The sequence below is a fragment of the Nerophis ophidion genome, linkage group LG01 (genome assembly GCF_033978795.1).
Source record: "Nerophis ophidion isolate RoL-2023_Sa linkage group LG01, RoL_Noph_v1.0, whole genome shotgun sequence".
Taxonomy (NCBI): domain Eukaryota; kingdom Metazoa; phylum Chordata; class Actinopteri; order Syngnathiformes; family Syngnathidae; genus Nerophis; species Nerophis ophidion.
The window spans coordinates 37735840-37761110 of record NC_084611.1 but is presented as its reverse complement, the minus strand read 5'-3'; the positions used below and the strand labels follow the sequence as shown (position 1 = coordinate 37761110).

The following is a 25271-nucleotide window of genomic DNA, read 5'->3' as shown; positions in this document are numbered from 1 at the left end:
GCAAAATGGATTTCACGCTTTATTCTGCTCACTTAACAGACGCAATCCACTTTGCACACGTTTAGCGGATTAGGTTTGCGTGTGCTATCAGGTTTAGTACATGCAAACTTTTAGTAAATAAGGCCAGAGGTGTCGCCAAACAATTACAACTGCACTTCAACTTAAATACAGCATGAGTCCATTTCAGAAGGTTAATTATACTTAAATTAGTGTTTTTCAGACCCACCATTTTTCTCCATTTGAGTAATTTGATCAAACCTTTTCCAACGTTCCATACTACAAAATAATACAACTAATTAAAATTTGTATTGTATCTGCCAATACTCAAAGCCGCAATTTCCGTATCACTTAGGACGTGAAAATGTAGTATCAAGATACCCCTAAAGCAGTGGTTCTCAACCTTTTTTCAGTGATGTACCCCCTGTGAACATGTTTTTAATTCGAGTACCCCCTAATCAGAGCAAAGCATTTTTGGTTGAAAAAAAGAGATAAAGAAGTAAAATACAGCACTATGTCATCAGTTTCTGATTTATCAAATTGTATAACAGTGCAAAATATTGCTCATTTGTAGTAGTGTTTCTTGAACTATTTGGAAAAAAAGATATAAAAATAACTAAAAACTTGCTGAAAAATCAACAAGTGATTCAATTATAAATTATAAATAAAGATTTCTACACATAGAATTAATCATCAACTTAAAGTGCCCTCTTTGGGGATTGTAATAGAGAACCATCTGGATTCATGAACTTAATTCTAAACATTTCTTCACAAAAAAACAAATATTTTACATCTATATTTATGGAAAATGTCCACAAATCATCTAGCTGTCAACACTGAATATTGCATTGTTGTATTTCTTTTCACAGTTTATGAACTTACATTCATATTGTGTTGACGTATTATTCAATAAATATATTTCTAAAGGATTTTTGAATTGTTGCTATTCTTAGAATATTTAAAAAAAATCTCACATACCCGTTGGCATACCTTCAAGTACCCCCAGGTGTACGCGTACCCCCTTTTGATAACCAATGCCCTAAAGGAATCGGAATTGTAGCAAGCATTCTGATATCTTAAACACAAGTTTGGAGACATGTGAATGTGTCTCCAAACATTTGAAAGGTATTTTATAAGATAAATGACTAATAACTGCAACTTTGTGTCTTTCTACTCAAAAAGGGAGTTCCTGGTCCAGGCCACTATGACATCAGGGGTCAGTTCGAGAGGCCCAGTGACAAGAAGCAGCAGATCACGTCCACATTCCTCTCTCAGACCGAGGTACAAACACAATACACCTCCCACTCATAATTTACCACCAATGCTGAAGTTTTATTTTTATTACCGTATTTTCCGGATTTTGAGGCGCACTAAAAATCTCGTTACCCCGTCACTCAATCTCGTTACCCTGCATAATGACAATAAAGCGGATTCTGATTCTGAAAAATCTGTTTTTTCCCCTTCAAAACTCGACAGTGCACCTTGTAAGCCGGTGCACCTAATGTACGGAATAATTCTGGTTTTGCTTACCGACCTCAGAGCTATTTTATTTGGTACTTTGTGAAATGATGTGTGACCAGTAGATGGCAGTCCCACATAAGAGATACGTGTAGACTGCAATATGACTCAAGGAAACAACACCATTTTATGTGTTCCATTCAAAATATAGCCCATTACACACAGCGCTCAATAATCTATCAAAATGTTTTAGTACGACTTTGGTAAGCTATGAAGCCGCACCGCTTGATGTGCTTCAACATAGGAGTATTATTATGGTGTGTGTATAAGGTAAGACATACTGTATCTGCCGACGCCGTAGTCTATAAGATTATTTTTCTTTATCTTCTTGTTATGGGACATTCATCCTCATCTGTTGCCATTTTTAATATAAATTAGTGTAACGTTCTTACTGATATCTGCCATGAAAGCCCTAAAACATACCGTTGTAGTGAGTTTACATTATTCACCCAGGGACTTTTAATTAGAAAATTACGGTCGAACGTTTTTTCACAGGATCCTGTGTTGGCCCTGTGATGAGGTGGCGACTTGTCCAGAGTATACCCCGCCTTCTGCCCGATTGTAGCTGAGATAGGCGCCAGCGCCACCCGCTACCCCAAAAGGGAATAAGCGGTGGGAAATGGATGGATGGAAATTACGGTCGAACGTTTTTTCACAGGATCTATTTCCGGCGTTGTTGTTGTTGCACTAGTGAGCCACGGATGAGGAGCTGTTGCTACGTTATTGATTGAAGTAAAGTCTGAATGTCATTAAAACAGTTAGCTCCATCTTTTGACACTTCTTCCACTCCCGTCCTTGCACGCTACACCGCTACAACAAAGATGACGGGGAGAAGCAGCTGGCGAAGGTGAGCCACGTAAATAAGACCGCCCACAAAACGGCGCATCTTAAACCGACTGTCAGAAAGCGACTTGAAGATGATCTGTAAAACATCATCTATGCAACATTTTGACCAAAGAAATAAATGATAAATGGGTTGTACTTGTATAGCGCTTTTCTACCTTCAAGGTACTCAAAGCGCTTTGACACTACTTCCACATTTACCCATTCACACACACATTCACACACTGATGGAGGGAGCTGCCATGCAAGGCGCCAACCAGCACCCATCAGGAGCAAGGGTGAAGTGTCTTGCTCAGGACACAACGGACGTGACGAGGTTGGTTCTAGGTGGGATTTGAACCAGTGACCCTCGGGTTGCGCACGGCCACTATCCCACTGCGCCACGCCGTCCCACCATTACATGTTATGTAGACCACAAGGAAGTGTTTTACTTTTAGAAAAAAATTATAACATGACTCCTTTAATGCGCCCTATAATCCAATGCGCCTTTTATATGAAAAAAGTTTGAAAATAGACTATTCATCGGCTGTGCCACTTGTAATCCGGTGCGCCCTATGGTCCGGAAAATACGTTCCGTTTCATGTTTGCCACTTGTTGCTAGGCAGACTTCATAATCCTCAATGCCCGATAGACAGGAAGTCTGTCCAAAAACAGCTTTATCCCAGCAGGCAAAAAACATTGATACAACGTTGATTACACATATATGTCCTTTAACAACATTGCAAAATAGTTGGATTTGTAAAACTAGACCATGGTGCCTAACTTTTGATCCACACTGTTGGTTAGGAAATGACCAAATTTCAATGGTTAAATCAACGTCACAACCTGACATTAAATAAACGTTATCAAAAAGCAATTTTTTACAGCGTATTTGTGTTATAAAATATTGGTTGGAAAATGACCAAATTTCTATGGTCAAATTAGCGTCAGAACCCAACATGGAGTAAAAGTCCTCAAAAAGCATGTTGTTCCAAAGTTGCTCAACGTCAGGACCTAATTCAGCAAGTTCTCAACGTTGTTTTAATGTCTTGAGACGGCTGGGATGTGCAAATTCAAAGACAACTTTGTTTAGACTAGGGATGTACGGTATGAGTTGGGAAATTGTGTTAGATGTAAATATAAACGGAACACAATGATTTGAAAATCATTTTCAACCCATATTCAGTTGAATATGCTACAAAGACAACATATTTAATGTTCAAACTGATAAATATACATTTTTTTTGCAAATAATCATTAACTTTAGAATTTGATGCCAGCAACACATGACAAAGAAGTTGGAAAAGGTGGCAATAAATACTGATAAATTTGAGAAATGCTCATCAAACACTTATTTGGAACATCCACAGGTGTGCAGGCTAATTGGGAACAGGTGGGTGCTATGATTGGGTATAAAAGCAGCTTCCATGAAATGATAAGTAATTCACAAACAAGGATGGGGGGAGGGTCACCACTTTGTAAGCAAATTGTCGAACAGTTTTAGAACAACATTTCTCAACAAGCTATTGCAAGGAATTTGGGGATTTTACCATCTACGGTCAGTAAAATCATCAAAAGGTTCAGAGAATCTGGATAAATCACTGCACGTAAGCGATGATATTACGGACCTCTGATCCCTCAGGCGGTACTGCATCCAAACCCGATATCAGTGTGTAAAGGATATCACCACATGGGCTCAGGAACACTTCATAAAATCACTGTCAGTAACTACAGTTGGTTGCTACATCTGTAAGTGCAAGTTAAAACTCTGCTATGCAAAGCAAAACGCACTTATCAACAACACCAAAGAACGCCACTGGCTTCGCTGGGCCCAAGCTCATCTAAGATGGACTGATGTGAAGTGGAAAGGTGTTCTGTGGTCTAACGAGTCGACATTTCAAATTATAGTTGGAAACTGTGGACGTAGTGTCCTCCGGAACAAAGAGGAAAATAACCATCCGGATTGTTATAGGCTCAAAGTTCAAAAGCCAGCATCTGTGATGGTATGGGGGTGCATTAGTGCCCAAGGCATGGGTAATTTACACATCTGTGAAGGCACCATTAATGCTGAATGGTCCATACAGGTTTTGGAGCAACATAGGTTGTCATCCAAGCAACGTTATCATGGACGCCCCTGCTTATTTCAGCAAGACAATGCCAAGATACGTGTTACAACAGCGTGGTTTCATAGTAAAAGAGTGCGGGTACTTTCCTGGCCTGCCTGCTTTCCAGACCTGTCTCCCATCGAAAAGGTGTGGCGCATTATGAAGCGTAAAATACGACAGCAGAGACCCCGGACTGTTGAACGACTAAAGCTCTGCATAAAACAAGAATGGGAAAGAATTCCACTTTCAAAGCTTCAACAATTAGTTTCCTCAGTTCCCAAACGTTTATTGAGTGTTGTTAAAAGAAAAGGTGATGGAACACAGTGGTGAACATGCCCTTTCCTAACTACTTTAGCACATGTTGCAGCCATGAAATTCTAAGTTAATTATTATTTGCAAAAAAAATAAAGTTTATGAGTTTGAACATCAAATATCTTGTCTTTGTAGTGCATTCAATTGAATATGGGTTGAAAAGGATTTGCAAATCATTGTATTCCGTTTATATATACATCCAACCCAATTTCCCAACTTACATAGAAACAGGGTTTGTATAATACCGCGATACAAATGAATCATTTTGGTACTATACCCTTTCTAAAAAGTACCGGTCTCCCACTCCCCGCCCCTGTTGTCGTCATGTCGTGTCATTGTTGTTTTACGAGCAGAGGAGCATGTTCGGCAGCGCACAATCACAGTGTACTTACAAGCAGACACTGTGTGTAGACAGAAAAGGGAGAATGGACTTAAAAACCAAAGATAAAGGTTAAGTTATAACACTGAAACGCCCTCAGGAAGGCTTGCTAGCTAGCGACTAACAGCCAGCCGCAGCCTGCAGTGTTTTATGTACTTCTGAATCACTAATCCTCATTTCCATGGCGACAAATAAAGTAAGTTTCTTACAAGTATCATCCCTGCAGGACATTCCTTGTCCTGCAGGGATGCTTCACTACATCAAAACACCAGCATCAAATGTAAGCAAACACCATTGGCTGATCTACACCTGACATCCACTGTACTGATACCAAGTACAGGAGCGTATCTAGTCGATACTACTATGATTACATTGATAATTTTTAGCATCATAAAATCTTCTTTTGTTTTTTTAAAATGTATATTATGTTCATAAACTCAGGAAATATGTCCCTGGACACGTGAGGACTTTGAATATGACCAATGTATGATCCTGTAATGACTTGGTATCGGATTAATACCCAAATTTGTGGTATCAACCAAAACTAATGTAAAGTATCCAAACAACAGAAAAATAAGTGATTATTTCATTTTAACAGAAGTGTAGATAGAACATGTTAAAATATGAACTAAGCAGATATTAACAGTAAATGAAAAAGTAGATTAATAATTCATTTTCTACCACTTTCTACCAAATTTTTACAAAATAATAGAATGATAAATGACACAATATGTTACTGCATATGTCAGCAGGCTAAATTAGGAGCCTTTGTTTGCTTACTTACTACAAAAAGACAAGTTGTCTTGTATGTTCACTATTTTATTTAAGGACAAACTTGCAATAAGAAACGTATGTTTAATGTACCGTAATGTTTTTTTGTTAAGATAAAGCCAATAGTAAATTTTTTTTTGTCTCCTGTATTTATAAAAGTACAGAAAAGTACCAAAATATATTTTGGCACCGGTACCAAAATATTGGTATCGGAACAACGCTAATTCAGACACTTTTGAAAAATGTATTAAAAAAATTATTTTGAAGTGAATTATACTTAGATAGCGGTTTTCTCTAGTGACTCAAAGCGCTTTACATAGTGAACCCCAAAATCTAAGTTACATTTAAACCAGTGTGGGTGGCACTAAGAACAGGTGGGTAAAGTGTCTTGCCCAAGGACACAACGGCAGTGACTAGGATGGCGGAAGCAGGAATCGAACCTGAAACCCTTAAGTTGCTGGCACGGCCACTCTACCAACCGAGCTATTTTGTTCTTAACTGTTCCTGCTCCATTTAGACCTGTTCATATACACTTAGGGGTTTTCAAACTTAAAGTACCACCTCAGAAAATACTTAGCTCTTCAAGTACCAGCATAATGACCAACATTAAAATACAGTAGCGTGGTAGTAGGCCTAAGTATTTATTAAAAACGAGGCAGAGGTTTTATTTGACAAGTATATTCAATATTATTTTGGCACTCTAACACATACTTGCCAACCTTGAGACCTCCGATTTCGGGAGGTGGGGGGTGGGGGGGTGTTTGGGGGTTGGGGCGGGGTGTTGTTAGGGGCGTGGTTAAGAAGGGAGGAGTATATTCACAGCTATCCATCCATCCATTTCTACCGCTTATTCCCTTTGCGGTTGCGGGGGGCGCTGGTGCCTATCTCAGCTACAAACGGGCGGAAGGCGGGGTTCAACCTGGACAAGTCGCCACCTCAACGAAGTATGTGTAGAAATATTTATTTATAATTGAATCACTTGTTTATTTTTCAACAAGTTTTTTATGTTATTTTTATATCTTTTTTTCTAAATATTTCAAGAAAGACCACTACAAATGAGCAATATTTTGCACTGTTATACAATTTAATAAATCAGAAACCGGTGACATAGTGCTGTATTTTACTTCTTTATCTTTTATTTTTCAACCAAAAATGCTTTGCTCTAATTAGGGGGTACTTGAATTAAAAAAATGTTCACAGAGGGTACATCACTGAAAAAAGATTGAGAACGACTGCTCTAAAAGCCGTAGATGTTATTGTCACATATGCATGCACAGTAGATGGCAGTATTGTCCTGTTTAAGAGTGTCACAACATTGATGTTTACGGCAGACAAACTGCTTTACAGTAGACGAAAACGTGACTGCTGTTGTTGTGTGTTGTTGCCGCGCTGGGAGGACGTTAATGAGACTGCCTAACAATAAACCCACATAAGAAACCAAGAACTAGCTCTCGATCATTCTACAGTTATAACATCATTGGGCAGGCACTCTGTTTATATTGTTCGAAAGCCGACGTGAAAATAGGCTGTCAACACGTCACTCGGGTCCGCATGAATTTCGGGAGGTTTTCGGGAGAAGTATTGTCCCGGGAGATTTTTGTCAGAGGCGCTGAATTTCGTGAGTCTCCCGAAAATCCGGGAGGGTTGGCAAGTATGCTCTAACATTACACACAATTTGAACAGTAACACTGTGTTTGAATATTGGAAAATAAAACACTAATCACTTGATTAAGTGATTCTCCGGCGTGCCACTAGATGGAGCTTGCATACTACCCCAGTTTGGAGAATCACTGCACTAATGCACTCGTGGCATTCCATAGGTTTCGATATCTCGTTTCCAAATAAAGATGGCGAGTGATTGGCCCTCTCTCGTCATGTGGCGCGAGCATCTGGCTGGAATGTGACGGAAAGGCGCTAGTGCGCGGTGTGAGTTTGAGAAGCAGCAGGATGCAGCGCCGCGAGGAGCTGGTTGCCTTGGCGAGGCCTTAAAAAGGTGCAGCTTGTCGCCTGCAGCTCTTTCTCAAACTGAAATCAAGGTGGCGTCTGTTGCTGCTGTTTCTTCTTAGGTTGACCTCCAAATAGAACTGCTATCACAACAACATTAGTGTTGTCGTCTACTTCCTCAATCAGGGACCTCATACTCATTAGAGTATCAATTATTTGTGTGTCATCGCAATTTGAAACAAACCTCAAATAAACGCCTCCTTTACTAAAAAAAAAAAATAGTAATGTCAATAATACTACTAATAACGAGTACTGTCAGACGATAATAAAAAAAACAAAACAGGTCAATAACTTTGAATTGTGATTAATCGCAATTAATGAGTAAAAAATACATACATACCTATTCGTAGTGCACTCATTGCACAGCATGTATTTTATCCATCCATCCATTTCCTACCGCTTGTCCCTTTTGAGGTCGCAGGGGGGGGTCGCAGGAGCCTATCTCAGCTGCATTTGGGCGTAAGGCGGGGTACAGTCTGGACAAGTCGCCACCTCATCGCAGGGCACAGCATGTATGATTTGTTAATATTTTTTTTATTACATTACCTACTCAGTGGCCTAGTGGTTAGAGTGTCCGCCCTGAGATTGGTAGGTTGTGAGTTCAAACCCTGGCCGAGTCATACCAAAGACTATAAAAGTGGGACCCATTACCTCCTCGCTTGGCACTCAGGGGTTGGAATTGGGGGTTAAATCACCAAAAATGATTTCCGGGCGCGTTACCGCTGCTGCCCACTGCTCCCCTCACCTCCCAGGGGGTGAACAAGCGGATGGGTCGAATGCAGAAAACAAGTGTGTGTGTGACAATCATTGGTACTTTATCTTTAACTTAACTTACATTTTAATGTTGTTGCTGCATGTAGGAAATCTGCACTGCAACCTCATCATTTCAACATTGTGGGATAAATAAAAGTCTATCCTATCTTAAAGTACTTGCTTACCCAAATTAATTTAACTTAAGTAAAATACCCTAATATTTTGACACAAATGCAGTCATAAAAGTAAAAAAAAGTTTGACTAAATTTATTGTAACATTCGCACATAGCGGCTCTTGATGTGATCCCAGGATGCAGAGAGGGTGTGTAAACTGCAAGCAGGAAATCTCTTTATTAGGTTACCGGGCACAGGGTAGGGTACCCCCTGCACAGCCACTTGTTCCGGTCTACTGCTAAGACTTCTGATGCATGTCGTTACTGTATAAGTACCAACAAAAAGGGTCCGATTTACTAACGGTGTGCATGTATTAAAATGTGGAAACTTGGTAGCGCACGCAAAGCTGACACAATAAACTTGTGCGCAGAAGATCGCGTCTCTTAAGAAAACAAAATAAAAAGTGCAATTAATGTACGGGGTTTGCCTTCATGTATAAGCAGAATAATGTTTATGCTGATTGTCAGAACAGCCACAATAACGGGTAAAGAAAATTCAAACAAACTGTTAGCACACGCAATGTGATTTTTCAAGACTAAAATCACCTGTCTATTGTGGCCACTTTTGCGGTTTCCCCAGAGTGATCACTATCGATATGTTTGGCCATTGTTCATTTCTTTAAAAAAATTAAAATGAATAAAATATGAATGTACAGTAGACAAAATACAAAACATAACAAAGATGCAGTGTAATACAATATATGTGTTACTATCACAGGTATCGTAAATATGCCTCTTAGAGTACATATAAAAGTAGGGCTGTCAAAGTTAAAGTGATAATAACGCGTTACTATACATTTCAATAACGGCGCTCATTTTTTTTATCGGCCGATTAACGTGAACACTTCCTTTTTGACACTCGGGGAACTTGGCTGCAGTTCACTTGCTACTGATGAGCCACAAGCGAGCGTAAATGGACACATGAAAGTCAACCTTATGGAAATATCAGGTTCAAAGCCATGGCAAGTTGTTCTCCCGACAAAGGAGGACTATTTTTCGCCGTGAAAAGAGGTGACATCCCTGCAGCAAACGCCTGCTGCGCACATTGTTGTAGAGTTGGGTGGTGCTTCACTTCCGTGTTCATATTACGGTTAAGGTGCAGTGATAACATAACATTTACATTGTTACTGTGACTGATTTAGTAAAAATTAAAAGACTTAACATTTAATGTACAACTACATAGCACACTATTAGGTATCCTAAAACAGGGGTTCTTAACCTTTTTGACCTCAGGACACCAACTTTTCCACTACAAAAGGGACCGGGGACACTGAATTTACTCTTTATTACTACAATGAGCTAATGCAACACAATTTCTGTCATATCTGTACTGTAAAGTTCAAATTTGAATGACAATAAAAGAAAGTCTAAGTCATTATTTTCAATAAATATGTATAACCTACTTACGGTTTACAACCTTGTCAAATGATATGAAACTATGTTTAATCACAAAGATGAACACTTATTTAACACATAAAACTTGGACTTAAGTCAGGCTGATTAAAAAAATAAGTATGAAGCCAATATACAGTACTGCATAAGGGAGTCATTAATAACTGACAAAATTATCTTGTGCGAAACTGAATAAACTAAATAAATAATTCATACGTTTAACTAAATTCTCAATAAAAAATCAAGTACAGTACTGTGGAGGTTGCCCTCTAGTGGGTTCTTTGGACCACCCTGCCAGCAGAGCCCAGAATTCAGGGTATACTGTGCATTTTTCATTCTACTGCAAAGATGGTACGCTGCGTCATTCTGCTGTCGGACAAGAAAAATCTCACATGGCCTCCATAACAAAATTAGGATCCATTTAGGGATGTCGCACAACAAAAGGACCAGGCAAAAAATATTCTTCAGATATAATCTACCAGATAAATGTATTCAATTACAAATCCTGTTTGCATATGAGTTGGGAAATTGTGTTGGATGTAAATATAAACAGAATACAATGATTTGCAAATCCATTTCAACCCATATTCAGTTGAATGCACTACAAAGACAAGATATTTGATGTTCAAACTCTTAAACTTTTTTTTTTTTTTTGCAAATAATAATTAATTAACTTAGAATTTCATGGCTGCAACACGTGCCAAAGTAGTTGGGAAAGGGCATGTTCACCACTGTGTTACATCACCTTTTCTTTTAACAACACTCAATAAACGTTTGGAAACTGAGGAAATTAATTCTTGAAGCTTTGAAAGTAGAATTCTTTCCCATTCTTGTTTTATGTAGCGCTTCAGTCATTCAACAGTCCGGGGTCTCCGCTGTCGTATTTTACGCTTCATAATGCGCCACACATTTTCCATGGGAGACATGTCAGGACTGCCGGGGGGCCAGGAAAGTACCCGCACTCTTTTTTTACGAATCCACGCTGTTGTAACACGTGCTGAATGTGGCTTGGCATTGTCTTGCTGAAATAAGCAGAGGCGTCCATGAAAAAGACGGCGCTTAGATGGCAGCATATGTTGTTCCAAAACCTGTATGTACCTTTCAGCATTAATGGTGCCTTCACAGATGTGTAAGTTACCCATGCCTTGGGCACTAATGCACCCCCATACCATCACATGTGCTGGCTTTTGAACTTTGCGTCGATAACGGTCTGGATGGTTTGCTTCCCCTTTGGTCCGGATGACACAATGTCGAATATTTCCAAAAACAATTTGAAATGTGGACTCGTCAGACCACAGAACACTTTTCCACTTTGCATCAGTCCATCTTAGATTATCTCGGACCCAGAGAAGCTGGCGGCCTTTCTGGATGTTGTTGATAAATGGCTTTCGCTTTGCATAGTAGAGCTTTAACTTGGACTTACAGATGTAGCGACAAACTGTATTTAGTGACAGTGGTTTTCTGAGGTGTTCCTGAGCCCATGTGGTAATATCCTTTAGAGATTGATGTCGGTTTTTGATACAGTGCTGTCTGAGGGATCGAAGGTCACGGTCATTCAATGTTGGTTTCCGGCCATGCCGCTTACGTGTAGTGATTTCTCCAGATTCTCGGAACCTTTTGATGATATTATGGACCGTAGATGTTGAAATCTGTAAATTTCTTGCAATTGCACTTTTAGAAACGTTGTTCTTAAACTGTTTGACTATATGCTCACGCAGTTGTGGACGAAGGGGTGTACATCGCCCCATCCTTTCTTGTGAAAGACTGAGCATTTTTTGGGATGCTGTTTTTATACCCAATCATGGCACCCACCCGTTCCCAATTAGTCTGCAAACCTGTGGGATGTTCCATATAAGTGTTTGATGAGCATTCCTCAACTTTATCAGCATTTATTGCCACCTTTCCCAACTTCTTTATCACGTGTTGCTGGCATCGAATTCTAAAGTTAATGATTTGCAAAAAAAAAAACGTTTATTAGTTAGAACAGTGGTTCTCAACCTTTTTTCAGTGATGTACCCCTTGTGAAAATGTTTTTACTTCAAGTACCCCCTAATCAGAACAAAGCATTTTTGGTTGAAAAAAAAAGAAATAAAGAAGAAAATTACAGCGCTATGTCATCAGTTTCCGATTTATTAAATTGTATAACAGTGCAAAATATTGCTCAATGGTAGTGGTCTTTCTTGACCTTTTTGAGAAAAAATATATAAAAATAACTAAAAACTTGTTGAAAAATAAACAAGTGATTCAATTATAAATAGAGTTCTACACATAGAAGTAATCATCAACTTAAAGTACCCTCTTAGGGGATTGTAATAGAGATCCATCTGGATTTAATAAACTTCATTCTAAAAATGTCTTCACAAAAAAGAAATCTTTAACATCAATATTTATGGAACATGTTCACAAAAAATCTAGCTGTCAACACTGAATATTGCATTGTTGCATTTCTTTTCACAGTTTATGAACTTACATTCATATTTTGTTAAAGTATTGTTCGACAAATATATTTATAAAGGATTTTTGAATTGTATTTTTAGAATAAAAAAAAAAAAATCTCACGTACCCCTTGGCATACCTTCAAGTACCCCCAGCGGTACGTGTACCCCCAGCGGTACGTGTACCCCCATTTGAGAACCACTGAGTTAGAACATCAAATATGTTGTGTTTGTAGCATATTCAACTGAATATGGGTTGAAAATGATTTGCAAATCATTGTATTCCGTTTATATGTACATCTAACACAATTTCCCAACTCATATGGAAACGGGGTTTGTACTTCTCTTGTTGCCTTATTTGTATTTGACTTTATTAAGTGTTTGGCTAGAATTTTATTAAACAAAACTAGTTTTCCTTTAAGTTATACAGAACATTTTCACAGATGTTTATCTCTTTAATGGAGGAATGTAGTTAGTCATAGTAATGGCACCCAATGTTATTATTTAATTATTTTAAACTAGAGATGTCCGATAATGGTTTATGTGGTAGCGTAGGCATATATTGTAGCATCCTGGAAGAATTTGCGCTGCAAGGGATTCTGGGTATTTGTACTGTTGTGTTTATGTTGTGTTACGGTGCGGATGTTCTCCAGAAATGTGTTTGTCATTCTTGTTTGGTGTGGGTTCACAGTGTGGCGCATATTTGTAACAGTGTTAAAGTTGTTTATACGGCCACCCTCAGTGTGACCTGTATGGCTGTTGACCAAGTATGCTTGCATTCACTTGTGTGTGTGAAAAGCCGGAGATATTGTGATTGGGCCGGCACGCAAAGGCAGTGCCTTTAAGGTTTATTGGCGCTCTGTACTTCTTGAAACCAATAACAACAAATTTGAAACCGGTACCGATAATTTCCGATATTGTACTTCAAAGCATTTATCGGACATCTCTATTTTAAACATTTATTTCCCCAGCAACGGGTAAATAAAGAGTATCCATTTTGAAAGGAGAATCGCTTTGAATCCAGAATCAACTCTGAATCGAATCATGTGGTGCCCAGAAGATTCACAGCCTTTCACGATATTGATCCCCCTGATCACAAAAATCGTACAAAACATTTATAGCGTTTTATTTCTACTTTAAAACCTGTAACATTTATAGCGTTTTATTTCTACTTTAAAACCTGTAACCTCATTAGTTTTTGCTCCATTTATTTTGTCACTGTGACAGGTTTCTGAAAAAAAAAAAAAAAAAAAGAACCCTGTTATGCAAAACTCAGATGTCCACCGCAAAACATATTGGTTCTCAGGACGGTACACATTTTTTTGTTTTTCCCTAAAGCAGGGGTAGGAAACCTGTGGGTCTTTTGATGACTGCATCTGGCTGTCAGATAAATCTTAGCTGACATTGCTTAACACTGTAAGTAATGAATAATTCCGCTGGCAATCACAGTGTCAAAAATAATTTTTAAAATATAAAACCTTCTCATGCATTTTAATCCATCCATTCGGTTTCTACCGCACCTGTTCAAGAAGTCGCATTAATGGTAAGAAGTATTTTATTTATTGTTGGTTCGCTTCAGAATAACACTGTTATTAAAAAGAATAAGAGACTTATTATACTCTAAAAATGTTGGTCTTACTTAAAAATGCACACATTTTGTTGTATTCAGTGTTAAAAAAAAATTACATGGCTCTCACGGAAATATTTTTTTAAATATTTGGCATGTATGGCTCTCTCAGACAAAACGGTTCCCGACCCCTGCCCTAAAGTGTCGCTCAGAATGTCCCAGTTGGCGACCCGCAGAGTTCCACCGCACTGCTACACACACGTCTGTCTCACACACACTATTTCGTATTTCAACGACCAATGTAAGGTCGTGGGGCTTATTTCAAACGTGTGCGTGTGTGTGTGTGTGTGTGTGTGACAGGGGCTTTTCGACCTAATTTCTGTGGCCACATGCTGTGTTGGTGCTCTAGTGTGTGATGTTGTCATTGACTCAAACAAGCACAGTCTGTGTGTGTGTGTATTCTTGTATTTCTACCCTTCTTGAGACATCAACAAGGAAAAGTACCTTCCATGTGAGGACATGAATCATGGTCCCAATACGGAAAAGCGTTGGATCTAATAGAGAATGTCTCATTTGGTGAAATCTATCAAAATGAGGGTGGTCCCAAAAAAGAAGGATTTTTTCAAATTGACCGTGTGTCAGTTTTAAAAGGGCTCCACCTCTGGTCAACATATGAAATAACAAGTGTGTGTAAGAAATTGAAATGCGCCCCGTTTGGCCAAAATTAATAAAAGAAAAAAAAAGAAGAATGAATATGTATATAGAGACAAACTGTAATAACGAAGTAAAAATAAAAAAACAAAAATATATTTTTTTTTTTACTAAAAGCAGTCTCTTTTTCAATGTGTGGACTTTTTTCTTAGAAAACTGGGAACAATTTCTCATAGTCTTTCTGTTGCTGTAATATTACAATATTGTCTCGAAAAAATTTTTTTTTATGTAAAAGTATTACTTTTTATTGCAAAATGGCAACATTTGTCATATAAAATTCTGACTTATCACAATATTGCCAATTTTTTTGTTGTTCTTGTAAAATAGTGAAATTTTTTGAGTAAAACTATAAGTTGTCATAATTTTGCAGAGTAAAATTCTGATTAATTATTAGAATATTTCCCAAACTTTAATTTTATTTTTTATAAAACTGTGACTTTTGTCGAGTAAAATTAGGACTGTTTTCATGAAATTGCCAAAATGTTAAGCTTTTCTTGTAGAATTGCGACTGTTAGAGTAAAATTTCAACTTTTATCGTAATGTTGCACTTTTTTTTTTCTTGTAACATTTTGACTTGTGTTGAGTAAAATGACAACTTTTATTATAATACTGCCAAAATTCCAAATTTTCTTGTAAAATTGTTAACTTTTTTTTGTGAAATTCCAACTAATTTTTCGCAACAACCTTTTTTATATTTGCAGAGTATGTATGTATTATTAATGTTGTAAATACAAATCTTTATATATCTAGAAATGGTGGTCCTAAAGAGGTAAGCCTTATTCGGAGGTCTCAAGAAGGTAACAAATACGAGTGTGTGTGTGTGTGTGTGCGTGTGTGTGTGTGTGTGTGTGTGTGTGTGTGTGTGTGTGTGTGTGTGTGAGGCGGTAGAACCCCGGGCGACAGTTTTCTTAGATCTTCATCAGGGTGTGACTGTGGCTGCATGTGACAGTGTTCTCCTGCAGAGGGATTGAGAGGAAAGGAGATAAGGAGGCACTGAGGGAGCGGGAGGATAGAAGAGGAACACTGGGAGTCTTCCACTTCTTGCTTCACCTCTTCCCAATTTCCCTCCAATATCATTTGCACATTTCTCCCTTCTTTTTTTTCTCCCCGTCATCTTTCATCTTCCTGGACAATAAGTCCTCCAAACTATGTTTTATGTTCATGCACTTTTATGTGTGTGTGTGTGTGTGTGTGTGGTTGGAAGAGATACAAAGCGTGACAACATAACACGCATTCAAATTAGATACAACGCTAACAAAGCTCTGTTTGGAAAGCGCAAGTTGAGAAAGCGCTTGGTGTGTGTTTGTGTGTGTGTGTGTGTGTGTGTGTAGTGACAGACAGACAGATGGCCTCCTCATATGTACAAACCCCGTTTCCATATGAGTTAGGAAATTGTGTTAGATGTAAATATAAACGGAATACAATGATTTGCAAATCATTTTCAACCCATATTCAGTTGAATATGCTACAAAGACAACATATTTGATGTTCAAACTGATAAACTTTTTTTTTTTTCAAATAATCAATCAATCAATCAATGTTTATTTATATAGCCCCAAATCACAAATGTCTCAAAGGACTGCACAAATCATTACGACTACAACATCCTCGGAAGAACCCACAAAAGGGCAAGGAAAACTCACACCCAGTGGGCAGGGAGAATTCACATTCAGTGGGACGCCAGCGACAATGCTGACTATGAGAACCCTTGGAGAGGACCTCAGATGTGGGCAACCCCCCCCCTCTAGGGGACCGAAAGCAATGGATGTCGAGCGGGTCTAACATGATACTGTGAAAGTTCAATCCATAGTGGCTCCAAGACAGCAGTGAGAGTCCCGTCCACAGGAAACCATCTCAAGCGGATCAGCAGCGTAGAGATGTCCCCAACCGATACAGGCGAGCGGTCCATCCTGGGTCCCGACGAGCGGTCCATCCTGGGTCTCGACTCTGGACAGCCAGTACTTCATCCATGGTCATCGGACCGGACCCCCTCCACAAGGGAGGGGGGGACATAGGAGAAAGAAAAGAAGCGGCAGATCAACTGGTCTAAAAAGGAGGTCTATTTAAAGGCTAGAGTATACAGATGAGTTTTAAGATGAGACTTAAATGCTTCTACTGAGGTAGCATCTCGAACTGTTACCGGGAGGGCATTCCAGAGTACTGGAGCCCGAACGGAAAACGCTCTATAGCCCGCAGACTTTTTTTGAGCTCTAGGAATCACTAATAAGCCGGAGTCTTTTGAACGCAGATTTCTTGCCGGGACATACGGTACAATACAATCGGCAAGATAGGCTGGAGCTAGACCGTGTAGTATTTTATACGTAAGTAGTAAAACCTTAAAGTCACATCTTAAGTGCACAGGAAGCCAGTGCAGGTGAGCCAGTACAGGCGTAATATGATCAAACTTTCTTGTTCTTGTCAAAAGTCTAGCAGCCGCATTTTGTACCAACTGTAATCTTTTAATGCTAGACATTGGGAGACCCGAAAATAATACGTTACAGTAATCGAGACGAGACGTAACAAACGCATGGATAATGATCTCGGCGTCTTTAGTGGACAAAATGGAGCGAATTTTAGCGATATTACGGAGATGAAAGAAGGCCGTTTTAGTAACGCTTTTAATGTGTGACTCAAAGGAGAGAGTTGGGTCGAAGATAATACCCAGATTTTTTACAGAGTCACCTTGTTTTATTATTTGGTTGTCAAATGTTAAAGTTGTATTATTAAATAGAGGTCGGTGTCTAGCAGGACCGATAATCAGCATTTCCGTTTTTTTGGCATTAAGTTGCAAAAAGTTAGCGGACATCCATTGTTTAATTTCATTAAGACACGCTTCCAACTGACTACAGTCCGGCGTGTTGGTCAGCTTTAGGGGCATGTAAAGTTGGGTGTCATCAGCATAACAGTGAAAGCTAATACCGTATTTGCGTATGACGTCACCTAGCGGCAGCATGTAGATGCTGAAGAGTACAGGGCCAAGGACCGAACCCTGGGGAACTCCACACGTTACCTTAACGTAGTCCGAGGTCACACTGTTATAGGAGACGCACTGCATCCTATCAGTAAGATAAGAGTTAAACCATGACAGGGCTGAGTCTGAAATACCAATTCGTATTTTGATACGACATAGATGACGCATCAGAGTCCATCGTTAGCAATAGATCATTAGTCAGTTTTGCGAGGGCTGTCTCAGTCGAGTGATTTGCCCTGAAACCGGATTGAAAGGTTTCACATAGATTGTTAAACGCTAAGTGCTCATTTAGCTGCTCTGCAACAATTTTTTCGAGGATTTTCGAAATAAAGGGAAGGTGAGACACCGGTCGGTAGTTTACCATGAGGTCTGGATCGAGGTTAGGTCTTTTAAGGAGAGGATGAATAACCGCTTTTTTGAATGCAACGGGAACAGTGCCCGAGGAAAGTGATACGTTTATAATATTTAGCACTGATGGACCTAATAATACAAAAAGCTCCTTGATAAGTTTCCCAGGAAGTGGGTCAAGTAAACATGTTGTTTGTTTTATTCCATTTACACGTTGTAACAATCCTTCTAATGTTATTTCATCAAAACGAGAGAAACTATTTTGGATATTTGCAGTATCCGCCGTATATACAATCGTATCTGTGTTACTATAACCCCGTTGTAGCTGGGACGCATTGTCTGTAATCTCCTTTCTAATAAGTTCAATTTTCTTATTAAAGAACTTCATAAAGTCATCTGCCGAATGGGTGGAGCTACTGGAAGGAGTCCCTTGTTGGGTTAGCGATGCTACTGTACTAAACAAAAATTTTGGATCGTTTTTATTAATGCGGATGAGATTTGAGTAATAATTAGTTTTAGCTAAGGTAAGCATGCGTTTATAAGTTATTAAACTATCACTCCATGCTTGATGGTGCACCTCAAGTTTAGTCGTGCACCATTTGCGTTCCAGCTTTCTACATAATAATTTCTGAGCTCTAGTTTCTTCAGTAAACCATGGCGTACGCCTTTTTGGAGCCTTTTTTAACTTCAGCGGTGCTATACTATCAATGGTTTCGCTCAGGGCGTTGTTAAAGTTGTTAGTGAGGTTATCAATAGACCCCACATACTTTGGGAACGGTGCCATTACCGAGGGCAGTAGGTCCGCAAGAGTCGTCGTTGTGGCAGCATTAAGGTTGCGGCTGCTATAGCAGTTATTATTATTATTAGCTTGCCGAACATGAGTCTGAACTTCGAATTTTATAAGGTAATGATCGGACATTACTTTAGTATACGGGAGTATCATAACTTTGGAGACGGTGATACCTCTGACAAGCACTAGGTCTATCGTATTACCGCTGCGATGCGTCGGTTCATTTATTATTTGGGTAAGACCACAGCTATCAATTATAGTCTGGAGCGCCACGCACGGTGGGTCCAATGGGGTATTCATATGGATATTAAAGTCCCCCATTATAATTATATTATCGGCGTGCGTCACTAGATCAGCAACAAACTCTGAGAATTCACTAATAAAGTCCGAATAGGGCCCTGGGGGGCGGTAGATAACGGCCAGGCACAGAGGCAGAGGTGTGGCAGACTTCATAGAAAGCACCTCAAACGATTTATATTTATTATTTAAGTTAGGACTAAAGTTAAAGTTTTCGTTGTATATTAGTGCGACACCCCCTCCCCTTTTGAGGTGACGGGCAATATGCGCATTCGTATAGTTAGGAGGGGATGCCTCATTTATCGCAAAAAAGTCGTCTGGTTTAAGCCAGGTTTCGCTAAGACCGATGACGTTAAGGTTGTTGTCTCTAATGACCTCATTGACTAATAACGTTTTGGGAGACAAAGATCTGATGTTTAGAAAGCCCATATTATAGGTAGTGGGCTGTTTTAAGGAGTTGTTGATAAAATTATCCGTAGTAGCAATATTAATAATGTTGCGTTTATTATGCGCAGTGTACTTAAAATAATTACGACCATATCTAGGAATTGATATGACGGGAATTTTCAGATTGTCTACTTGGCGCTGCGATAAACTGAACGCATCATAATTTGCCACCTCAGTAGAACGCATGTCTAACTCTGACGAAGTCATAGACACAGTAGAAAAAACATTTTGTGAGTTGTGTATTATTCTACGAAAATTGCTATGTGTACAGGGATCATCCAGCCTGGCGCTGGCTAGTTCTAACTTAACTGACTCCATACCCAGGCTAGCAGGCTCTGTAATTGCCTGTGACCGGGCTTGCTCTAGTGCAGTTAGTCAAATGTGGCTCAATGCGAAGTCTATGTTCCGAGACAAGAGGATAGCGCCTTCCTGGTTAGGGTGAAGGCCGTCTCTCCTCAGCAAGCCAGGTTTGCCCCAGAAAGAGGGCCAATTATCAATAAACGTAAATCCCTGTTGTCTGCAGAAGCTATCCAGCCACCTGTTAAGAGAGACTAATCTGCTATATCTCTCATCATTGCCTCTCCCAGGCAGGGGGCCAGAGACAATTACTCGATGCCTGGACATCTTTCTGGCGAGATTACAAGCCCTGGCTATGTTTCTCTTTGTAATCTCTGATTGTCTCATCCTAACGTCATTGGAGCCAACGTGTATTACTATATTCGCATAACTAGTGGTGCGGTTAGCCTGCCGTACGTGCTTACTAGACCTGTTGCGAGTTAGCTCCCTAAGATTAGCTTCAATGTCAGGTGCTCTGCCCCCGGGAATACACTTAATTGTGGCTGGTTTGCTAAGCTTTATGTTTCGGGTGATGGAGTCCCCTATAACTAAAGTGTGGTGCCCGGTAGACTGGGGTGTAGGACTAGCTAAAGGGCTAAATCTATTATGCGTCTCAACCGGTACACCGTAGCTTGTAGGCCGGTTAGGGCTGCTACAAGCTGGGCTAGTTAGCTCGCTACAGCTAACGCTAGCAGATGTGTCCGCAACATCTAAAGTTACGAAATTACACTGCTCTAACTGGCGGACACGGCTCTCTAGCAAAGCCAACCTATCCATGAGTAAAGTGCATGAAGCGCAGGAAGCCATACTCACAGAAACTTTCCGTCGCCGAGTGGAGTGCCAGCTGTCTTCGGGAAGTGGTGGTCACGGTGGCGGGGGAGTAGCTTCCTTCAGACCGGCGCTGCCTTTCTCCGCTAGCCTCGTTAGCTTAGCAGCTAGCTAGCTGAGGGCGAAGTGGTGAGACAGAGATCGGGTGATTTGCAAGTTAAATTGAACTATTAAATATGTTCGATAAGTTGTAAATAAAGCTGCAAAACAGTTAAAATCACACAGATTTTAATAATAATAATCATTCACTTTAGAATTTGATGCCAGCAACACGTGACAAAGAAGTTGGGAAAGGTGGCAATAAATACTGATAAAGTTGAGAAATTCTCATCAAACACTTATTTGGAACATCCAACTGGTGTGCAGGCTAATTGGGAACAGGTGGGTGCCATGATTGGGTATAAAAGCAGCTTCCATGAAATGCTAAGTAATTCACAATTAAGAATGGGGAGAGGGTCACCTATTTGTAAACAAATTGTCGAACAGTTTTAGAACAACATTTTGCAACGAGCTATTGCAAGGAATTTAGGGATTTTACCATCTACGGTCTGAAAAATTCATCAAAAGGTTCAGAAAATCTGGAGAAATTACTGCACGTAAGCGATGATATTACGGACCGTTGATCCCTCAGGTGGTACTGCATCAAAAACCGACATCAGGGTGTAAAGGATATCACCACATGGGCTCAGGAACACTTCATAAAACCACTGTCAGTAACTACAGTTGGTTGCTACATCTGTAAGTAAGTGCAAGTTAAAACTCTACTATGCAAAGCGAAACCGATTCATTAACAATACCAAGGAACGCCGCTGGCTTCGCTGGGCCCAAGCTCATCTAAGATTGACTGATGCAAAGTGGAAAGGTGTTCTGTGGTCTGACGAGTACACATTTCCAATTATATTTGGAAACTGTGGACGTGGTGTCTTCCGGAACAAAGAGGAAAATAACCATCCGGATTGTTATAGGCGCAAAGTTCAAAAGCCAGCATCTGTGATGGTATGGAGGTGTATTATTGCCCTAGGCATGGGTAACTTACACATCTGTGAAGGCACCATTAATGCTGAATGGTCCATACAGGTTTTGGAGCAACATATGTTGTCATCCAAGCAACGTTATCATGGACGCCCCTGCTTATTTCTGCAAGACAATGCCAAGGCCACGTGTTCCAACAGTGTGGTTTCGTAGTAAAAGAGTGCGGGTACTTTCCTGGCCCGCCTGCAGTCCAGACCTGTCTCTCATCGAAAACGTGCGCCGCATTATGAAGTGTAGAATACAACAGCGGAGACCCCGGACTGTTGAACGAATAAAGCTCTACATAAAACAAAAATGGGAAAGAATTCCACTTTCAAAGCTTCAACAATTAGTTTTTTCAGTTTCCAAATGTTTATTAAGTGTTGTTAAAAGAAAAGGTGATGTAACACAGTGGTGAACATGGCCTTTCCCAACTACTTTGGCACGTGTTGCAGCCATGAAATTCTAAGTTAATTATTATTTGCAAAAAAAAAATTAAGTTTATGAGTTTAAACATCAAATATCTTGTCTTTGTAGTGCATTCAATTGAATATGGGTTGAAAAGGATTTGCAAATCATTGTATTCTGTTTATACTTACATCTAACACAATTTCCCAATTCATATGGAAACATGGTTTGTACAACAGGCTCTGTTTTGCTTGAAAAAGCAGGTCTTGTGACAATTACCCCTCTCTTAATGCATGCTTTATCAGTAAAAGCCATAATGGAGGACGGTACAGTTACTGTTCCCGGAAGACATTCGGCCGTGTCTGATGGCTTCCACACAAAACTGGTCATAATAGGGCTGGGCGATATATCGATATACACGATATATCGCGGGTTTGTCTCTGTGCGATATAGAAAATGACTATATTGTGATATTCGAGTATACGTTCTCACGCAGTTGCTTTTAGCTGAGGGCATTACACTACAGGCTCTCCTCGCTTTTTCCCGTCTTTCCTTCTCACAGACAAGCAAACTTTCTTCCACACGTCACATACTGTCACGTCGTAAGTCACATACATATACGCCCTTGCGGAGTAGAGAAGTAGCAGCATGGAGGACGTTAGCTGTGATGCTAGCAGAGCCGTGCGAGTGGTAATACGAGAGAGAGAAGGTGCGAATGAAGGAAGAATTAATTTCCAAGAAAAACAGCAGGGGGTCCATCGTCTGGCGGTGGTTTGGCTTTAAGTGGGAATATGTCGAACAGACAACCGTAATTTGTAAAGTGCGGGCCAAAAGCGTTATTATAAAAAGTAGCATTACTGCTAATATGTAGCATCATTTGAAAAGTCACCCGCTAAAAAAGGAAGAGTGTTTGAAACTCCACATGTCAACATCTCCGTTCGGTGCCACATGCTCACACTATCAAAATGCCGAGGCAAACATTTCCAGATCAACAACGTATGAAAAAAATACTCAACAACAGAATTGAATAACGTCCGTAGTAACCTACCACATAGCGAAGGACAAACACTATTTGATTTCCTATTATGCAGCTAATTTTTATTTGACACTTAAAATGTCTCTGACCATCTTGCACTTTCTGTTTTGAAATGACATGAATGTTTGTGCCACTGCTTAATAACTGTTTAATAAATACAGTTTTGGTCAATTGACTTAGTTGTGATTTCCTTCTCTGCATGAAAGTTTAAAATGAACATATATTAAAGGCCTACTGAAATGAGATTTTCTTATTTAAACGGGGATAGCAGGTCCATTCTATGTGTCATACTTGATCATATCGCGATATTTCCATATTTTTGCTGAAAGGATTTAGTAGAGAACATCGACGATAAAGTTCGCAACTTTTGGTTGCTAATAAAAAAGCCTTGCCTGTACCGGGAGTAGCAGACGATGTGCACGTGACGTCACAGGTTGTGGAGAGCCCCACATCTTCAGATTGTCTACAATCATGGCCACCAGCAGCGAGAGGGATTCGGACCAAGAAAGCGACGATTTCCCCATTAATTTGAGCGAGGACGAAAGATTTGTGGATAAGGAAAGTTAGAGTGAAAGACTAAAAAAAAAAAAAAGGACCAGGGCAGTGGGAGCGATTCAGATGTTATTAGACACATTTACTAGGATAATTCTGGAAAATCCCTTACCTGCTTATTGTGTTACTAGTGTTTTAGTGAGATTATATGGTACCTGAAAGTCGGAGGGGTGTGGCCACAGGTGTGTGGACCGCCAGTGTCTCTGAGGGAAGCCACGTTTCTCGAAAAGGCGAAGCGAAGGCAGCCATTGGGGCCAGGCTGAGCTTTTTTCTCCCCTCCTCCGCGGTCAAAGCATCCCACGTTCGGGGGAGGCTGGTCGGAGGAGGCAAGAGAGTCCACAGCTGCTTCTTTGACAGGTGCACGAGGAACGACGCGAGCTATCCGCTCATGTCTACGGTAAGAGCCAGCTTATTACCACAATTTTCTCACCGAAACCTGCCGGTTGACATGTGGTCTGGAACCATGTTTGCTTGACCGCTCTGTTCCATAGTAAAGCTTCACCGTCATCTTTAGGGAATGTAAACAAAGAAACACCGGCTGTGTTTGTGTTGCTACACCCGGCCGCAATACACCGCTTTCCACCAACAGCTTTCTTTTTTGTAGTCTCCATTATTAATTGAAAAAATTGCAAAAGATTCAGCAACACAGATGTCCAGAATACTGTGTAATTATGCGATTAAAGCAGACGACTTTTAGCTGTGATCGGTGCTGGTGAAAATGTCCGCTACGATCCGTGATGTCACGCGCACGCGTCATCATTTGCGTCATCATTCTGCGACGTTTTCAACAGGATACTTTGTGGGAAATTTAAAATTGCAATTTAGTAAACTAAAAAGGGCGTATTGGCATGTGTTGCAATATTAATATTTCATCATTGATATATAAACTATCGGATTGCGTGGTCGGTAGTAGTGGGTTTCAGTAGGCCTTTAATGCAGTATGAAGAAGAATGTTTTAATGTAGACACATATAATCATCATACTGCTGTGATTATATGCATCAAGTGTTCATTCAAGGCTAAAGCAAAATATCGAGATATTTATTGTGTATCGCATTATGGCCAAGAAATATCGAGATTTTTAAAAAAAGGCCATATCGCCCAGCCCTAGGTCCTAGCAGTTTTTTTTTATTTTTTTAATCTAGTTTTGTGAATTATGGATCAGAAAAAGGTCTTTTGAAAGCAGAGTGCCTTCAAAGATGATCGCTCTTTCTCTTTTTCCGTGTCTTCAATCTCTGAAGGCACTCAATCTCGCTTTCATTCATTCTATTACTTTACGGCCTTGTCAACTGTGCGCTGGGTTGCCATT

General features: G+C 39.9%; 1 protein-coding gene across 1 annotated transcript in view; it reads left to right on the top strand.

Annotated features, from left to right (window-relative positions):
- stpg2 (sperm-tail PG-rich repeat containing 2) overlaps positions 1-25271 on the top strand; it is an 86758-nt gene that overhangs the window by 38158 nt on the left and 23329 nt on the right. Inside the window, exon 7 of the mRNA XM_061909103.1 lies at positions 1180-1278. Coding sequence (XP_061765087.1) covers positions 1180-1278 — 99 coding nt within the window. The remainder of the gene's footprint in view (positions 1-1179; positions 1279-25271) is intronic.